The sequence below is a fragment of the Oncorhynchus nerka genome, linkage group LG23 (assembly GCF_034236695.1).
Source record: "Oncorhynchus nerka isolate Pitt River linkage group LG23, Oner_Uvic_2.0, whole genome shotgun sequence".
NCBI classification, from domain to species: domain Eukaryota; kingdom Metazoa; phylum Chordata; class Actinopteri; order Salmoniformes; family Salmonidae; genus Oncorhynchus; species Oncorhynchus nerka.
The window spans coordinates 40,350,871-40,358,050 of record NC_088418.1 but is presented as its reverse complement, the minus strand read 5'-3'; the positions used below and the strand labels follow the sequence as shown (position 1 = coordinate 40,358,050).

Genomic DNA, 7,180 nt, shown 5'->3' with positions numbered 1-7,180 from the left:
CCATTTTTAGGGGACCAAAAGTATTGGGACAACATCACGTGTGTATTAAATTAGACAAAAGTGTAGTATTTTGTCCCATATTCCAAGCACGAAAAGTGCCTCTACAAACTTGGATGCATTTGCTGATTGTTTTGGTAGTTTCAGATAACGTTGTGCCTAATAGAAATTAATGGTCAATAATGTATTGTGTCATTTTGGAGTCACTTTTATTGTAAATCAGAAGGGTTTCAAAACACTTCAACAATAATGTGGACGCTACCATGATTACAGATGATCCTGAATTTATAGTGAATAATGATGAGTGAGAAAGTTACAGTAAATTTCACCATGAGGCCAATGGTGGCTTTATAAAAGTTTAATGGCTGTGATAGGAGAAAACTGAGGATGGATCAACAACATTGTAGTTACTCCACAATACCAACCTAAATGACAGAGTGAAAAGAAGGAAGCCTTTACAGATTACAAATATTCAAAAACATGCATCCTGTTTGCAATAAAGCACTAGTAAAACTGCAAAAAATGTGGCATAAATATCATACCTCTCCAAAAATGCTAACCTCCCATGTTATTGTAATGGTGAAATGTTGGCATGTCTTGGGGGTATGATATAAAATGCTAACCTCCCCTGTTATTATAACTATGAGATGTTGGCATGTCTTGGGGGTAGAATATAAAATGCTAACCTCCCCTGTTATTATAACTATGAGATGTTGGCATGTCTTGGGGGTAGAATATAAAATGCTAACCTCCCCTGTTATTATAATGGTGAGATGTTGGCATGTCTTGGGGGTATGATATAAAATGCTAACCTCCCCTGTTATTATAATAGTGAGATGTTGGCAGGTCTTGGGGGTATGATATAAAATGCTAACCTCCCCTATTATTATAATGGTGAGATGTTAGCATGTCTTGGGGGTATAATATAAAATGCTAACCTCCCCTGTTATTGAAATGGTGAGATGTTGGCATGTCTTGGGGGTATGATATAAAATGCTAACCTCCCCTGTTATTATAACTATGAGATGTTGGCATGTCTTGGGGGTAGAATATAAAATGCTAACCTCCCCTGTTATTATAACTATGAGATGTTGGCATGTCTTGGGGGTAGAATATAAAATGCTAACCTCCCCTGTTATTATAATGGTGAGATGTTGGCATGTCTTGGGGGTATGATATAAAATGCTAACCTCCCCTGTTATTATAATAGTGAGATGTTGGCAGGTCTTGGGGGTATGATATAAAATGCTAACCTCCCCTATTATTATAATGGTGAGATGTTAGCATGTCTTGGGGGTATAATATAAAATGCTAACCTCCCCTGTTATTGAAATGGTGAGATGTTGGCATGTCTTGGGGGTATGATATAAAATGCTAACCTCCCCTGGCTTTTATGAAGCTAGCCAACTTCAGTTAGCTTCACATTCCATATCAGGCTCGTACTACGACGGTGATTGGTGGGTATTGCTCGTCCGCCTGCCTCTAACGCTGCACTTTAACCTCAGTCATTGTATCATTTAGCTCTGGCGTACAGATACTTTTGGAGCTTGTTTAATCTCGGACACCCAGAAATACAATCTTGTGTAATTAATTGCATCAGATGCTTGTTTCAATTTTGGAAGGAAACGTGTTAGTTCAATGTCTCCCCAACTCTAAACGGAAACTGACAGTGAGTTTCGCGTAAGTCTATGGGCCAAATGTCCCAAGATGCGAGCGCCTGTGAAATTGTGATTTGTCCAAATGATCAGTGTCAAAAAATCGGTATAGTTTTTGCATCCCACTCTGTCGCCAGATGCTACTGCTGTTTATGTTATGTGCATATGTCCATGAGAGATTAGGGTTGTTAGAGTAGGTAAAGTAAGACTGGACAGGTTGGGCCTTAAACTGAAGGGTTTGGAGTAAAAAGTAGAGAGACACACACACTCACTAAAAATTACTTTAAAAAATCCAACCATAGAAGATGAATTAGAATATATCTTTCTGACTCCAATATTGTAAAAGACAGGATGGCGGTCAGGATTGTAACATGATTTTATTCTCAGTTTATATCAAATTAAGACAGTCTGAATGTTAAATTTTCTCAGTTTACACAATGCCTGGCATTTGACTTTTTTAACATTGCATGGTCACTGAAATATTTAAATATATATATATATATATATATATATATATATTCAATCATGTTAAACACATATTACATTACAGGTTTGATAAATATTATACATAAATGACTTTCAAGCACAGCCCTTGTGGAATATAATGGGGAGGGGAGGAGAAGGAAGTAACGTTAAGAGGTGAGGGGAGGCATGGGGTTGGAGAACAGGGGAAAGGAACAGGGAGTGGAGGCAGAGGGTAGGAGAACAGGGGAAAGGAGAGGTGGGGAGAGAGGAGGAAAGGAACAGGGAGTGGAGGCCGAGGGTAGGAGAACAGGGGAAAGGAAAGGTGGGGAGAGAGGAGGAAAGGAACAGGGAGTGGAGGCAGAGGGTAGGAGAACAGGGGAAAGGAGAGGTGGGGAGAGAGGAGGAAAGGAACAGGGAGTGGAGGCAGAGGGTAGGAGAACAGGGGAAAGGAGAGGTGGGGAGAGAGGAGGAAAGGAACAGGGAGTGGAGGCAGAGGGTAGGAGAACAGGGGAAAGGAGAGGTGGGGAAAGAGGAGGATGGGAACGGAGTGGAGGCAGAGGGTAGGAGATGTGGGGAAAGAGGAGAGAGGGTGAAATGAACAGGGAGTGGAGGCAGAGGGTAGGAGAACAGGGGAAAGAGGAGGATAGGAACGGAGTGGAGGCAGAGGGTAGGAGATGTGGGGAAAGAGGAGAGAGGGTGAAAGGAACAGGGAGTGGAGGCAGATGGTAGGAGAATAGGGGAAAGGAGAGGTGAGGGAGGGAGGGGAGAAGAGCGGATGAAAAGGAGGGGGGGGGGGGCAAGGGTGGTCTAAAGATTCTACTGTTGGAATGGTCTGGAAGGTATACAGGCAGACAGGAAGTGAGGGGGGAAGTGGAAATGGCTCCCTGTCTCATTGTGAACCTCAGTAGAAGGATTACTTCCTGTAGCAAAGAGACTGGACTCAAGCTGTGTCTAACCTGAAGGCTAACTCAGGGCTAACTCCATTTATCCTGAATGAAGTGTCTGAGCCATGAGGACCAATGAAATCAGATACCCTCCCTCTCGCAAAGATTGGGTCATTATCCCCTTCATTTGAGGAAGACGATTGGTTAAATATATTAATAAAATGTTTTTTTTGTGTGTAAATATATATATTTGTAACACCTATCACATGACACATTTAGTAATGACAGTACTTGCTTTCCAAACGGTATGTTTTTTTGTGCAATTGTATTTTGAAATTTGCGAAAGGCAACCAACCATAATCCATAGATGGCAGTTCCCATTCAAGTGAAAACTGGCAGCCGTTGCTAGTGTATGTAGCCTCTGTGGAGTCCCCAACAACTGGAGGTTCTGGTTTTCAGGGGAAATGGAAAGAGAGCCTGTGGTGCGACTTCTGCTTTCAGACATTAACAGCATGACACCCCATCTTAACACCTCCTCCATATTTACTGGATTGGTTGAACATTGCAGAAAATGACCTTTTTTTCTTCTCGTCGAGGCCAGTATGTAGGGGATCTAGTTTCAGGTGTTTCTTTTATGCCTGCTTACGTTAGGTTACCGTGAGTGTAACAGTCAAATTGCCAGGTTTAGAGGTTCCAAAACCCTGCTATGGATTATATGTCTGTGGCCAAGACGCAACAAGCGGTTCTACAGATAGGTGCTCGTGCATTGATGAGCACACAAAAGCACAACAAAAGTAGAATTAACGATAAATAATCAAATAAAGATGGCACTTCTACATTTCGGCACAAATTATAGTGTGGCACTGACTCGCCCATAGATTGATGTTTCAGCATTGTCTCAATGACCAGTTTGGCATTCGACTAGCCATGTGCGACATGCACGCGCAGTAACCAGCCTGCTAGAGTTAGCGGCAGGCGGACGAGCAATATCCACCGTAGTAGTACGAGCCTGATGTGGAATGTGAAGCTAATTGAAGTAGGCTAGCTTCATAAAACCCTGACCTGGAATGTGAAGCTAATTGAAGTAGGCTAGCTTCATAAAACCCTGACCTGGAATGTGAAGCTAATTGAAGTAGGCTAGCTTCATAAAACCCCGATCTGGAATGTGAAGCTAATTGAAGTAGGCTAGCTTCATAAAACCCTGATCTGGAATGTGAAGATAATTGAAGTAGGCTAGCTTCATAAAACCCTGATCTGGAATGTGAAGCTAATTGAAGTAGGCTAGCTTCATAAAACCCTGACCTGGAATGTGAAGCTAATTGAAGTAGGCGCTTCATAAAAGCCTGATCTGGAATGTGAAGCTAACTGAAGCTGGCTAGCTTTATAAAAGCCTGATCTGGAATGTGAAGCTAACTGAAGCTGGCTAGCGTTATAAAAGCCTGAGTAGATCTAGCTTGCTTCGTAGTATACAACTCAGGAGGGGATATGATATAAGGGAAGATATGAAGGAAGATCAGCGGTCGTGGAAAAAAGGTTTCACAACTTTTGGGACACAACCTCTCAGCTCCCCAGCTTCATCTGCGACCTCTAACCTCTGGCCTGAACAGAGGCAGCCAGTGTCAACACACAGGGCACATTTTTGATTTACAAACAAACAAATATTAAAGGCTCTTTTCTAGGAATTGAAAGAGGCATGGCTCATCATGATATTTCTCAATATGCTTTACATATGCTTTAGTTGGGTTTCTACTGAGCTCTAAAGCTGGAATAAGAGGAAAAGAGTTGAGGGTCAGGGAGTGGGAAGAGAAAGTAGACGCCACCATCACAGACCAATCAGTCTCTGGTAAAGCCGTTGAGTGACACTGCTCTGGCCTATCAGAACTGCCCAAGTGTCCATGATAACAGATCACTGTAATTCGTCATTTGCAGAGTGCAGTTGCCCCTCCCTCTTCCCAATAGTAAGGCTCGTCGGTCACTGGGGGAAAAGAGAATACTGTTCTCCTGTCATATTTACATGTAACTGAATTATTCTACCATAGTCATGTACATTCCTATTATTTCCATTGTTGCAGTAAGTTTTTCAGTTTCAACTGCCCACCCCCTTCTGTCTCTTCATCTAGCTAACCACCCTTCTTTCCCCGTCTTGACCTCTTGCTGGTGGTGTGCTGGGGGCCGAGGAAGGCTCGGATGGCCTCAGCGAACATCAGTCTTTTTACCCCTCCTTTACTCTTCCTCTCTATCTCCCCAACCCCCCCCCCTCTCTCCTTCCCCTCCTCTCTCTCTCTCTCTCTCTCTCTCTCTCTCTCTCTCTACAGTAGCCTACAGGACCTCTTGCTGGTGGTGTGCTGGGGGTTGAGGAAGGCTCGGACGGCCTCAGCGAACACCTCTTTGATCCCATCCTGGTTGAGGGCGGAACACTCCAGGTAGCGGGCGGCTTGGATCTGACGGGCCAGTCCCGCCCCCTGGTGATGAGTGACAGGAGATTGGCTCTGCTCCTTCAGCTTGCGCTGGGTCTCCTCATCGTTACGCAAGTCGCTCTTAGTGCCTACCAGGAGGACAGGCACACCGGGGCAGTGGTGGGACACCTGTGGGTACACACACATACATGTGTAAACACACACACACACACAATGTAACAAACCCACAGACAAACACACACACACTGACCTCTGGGTGCCACTTGTGTTTGACGTTCTCATAGGAAGCGGGGCTGGAGATGGAGAAGCAGATGATGAAGATGTTGGTCTGAGGGTAGGACAGGGTCCTCAGACGGTCGTACTCCTCCTGACCTGCCGTGTCCCACAGGTTCAGACTGATGGAGCGCCCGTCTACTGTCACCTAAAACACACACACAGGGGTAAGACACAGACACACAGGGGTAAGAACACACACACACACAGAAACACAGGGGTAAGACACAAACACACACAGGGGTAAGAACACACACAGAAACACAGGGGTAAGTAAACACACACAGACACACAGGGTAAGAACACACACACAGGGGTAAGAACACACACAGAAACACAGGGGTAAGTAAACACACACAGACACACAGGGTAAGAACACACACACAGGGGTAAGAACACACACAGAAACACAGGGGTAAGTAAACACACACAGACACACAGGGTAAGAACACACACACATGGGTAAGAACACACACAGAAACACAGGGGTAAGTAAACACACACAGACACACAGGGTAAGAACACACACACACACAGAAACACAGGGGTAAGAACACACACACAGAGAAACACAGGGGTAAACACACACACGCACACAGAAACACAGGGGTAAATACACACACAAACACAGGGGTAAACACACATACACACAGAAACACAGGGGTAAGAACACACACACGGGTAAGAACATACACACACATGGGTAAGAACACACACACACCCTTGTAAGAACACACACACACAGGGGTAAGAAAACACACACAGAAACACAGGGTAAGAACACACAGGTGTATTATACACACACAGGGATGTAAATGCACACAGAAGGAAGTAAATAGACACACACACATGGAACACATGCAGGCAGGTATAAACACACACACCTACACGTGTAAAAACACATACATACAGTGGGGCAAAAAAGTATTTAGCCACCAATAGTCAGCCACCAATTGTGCAAGTTCTCCCACTTAAAAAGACGAGAGAGGCCTGTAATTTTCATCATAGGTACACTTCAACTATGACAGACAAAATGAGAAAAGAAAATCCAGAAAATCTCATTGTAGGATTTTTTAATGAATTTATTTGCAAATTATGGTGGAAAATAAGTATTTGGTCAATAACAAAAGTTTATCTCAATACTTTGTTATATACCCTTTGTTGGCAATGACAGAGGTCAAACGTTTTCTGTAAGTCAAGGTTTTCACACACTGTTGCTGGTATTTTGGCCCATTCCTCCATGCAGATCTCCTCTAGAGCAGTGATGTTTTGGGGCTGTTGCTGGGCAACACGGACTTTCAACTCCCTTCAAAGATTTTCTATGGGGTTGAGATCTGGAGACTGGTTAGGCCACTCCAGGACCTTGAAATGCTTCTTACGAACACACTCCTTCGTTGCCCGGGCGGTGTGTTTGGGATCATTGTCATGCTGAAAGACCCAGCCGCGTTTCATCTTCAATGCCCTTGCTGATGGAAGGAGGTTTTCACTA

General features: G+C 44.0%; 1 protein-coding gene across 2 annotated transcripts in view; it reads right to left on the bottom strand.

The window, feature by feature from the left end:
• Window positions 1-339: 339 nt before the first annotated feature.
• The window catches only part of LOC115106828 (rho-related GTP-binding protein RhoG-like), a 23,345-nt gene continuing 16,504 nt past the window's right edge, over window positions 340-7,180 (bottom strand). For both annotated transcript variants that reach the window (XM_029629952.2, XM_029629953.2), the window contains 2 exons: window positions 5,669-5,839; window positions 340-5,586 (listed from right to left, as the gene is read on the bottom strand). In XM_029629952.2, the coding sequence (XP_029485812.1) occupies window positions 5,311-5,586; window positions 5,669-5,839 (447 nt within the window). In that variant the 3' untranslated portion in view covers window positions 340-5,310. The remainder of the gene's footprint in view (window positions 5,587-5,668; window positions 5,840-7,180) is intronic.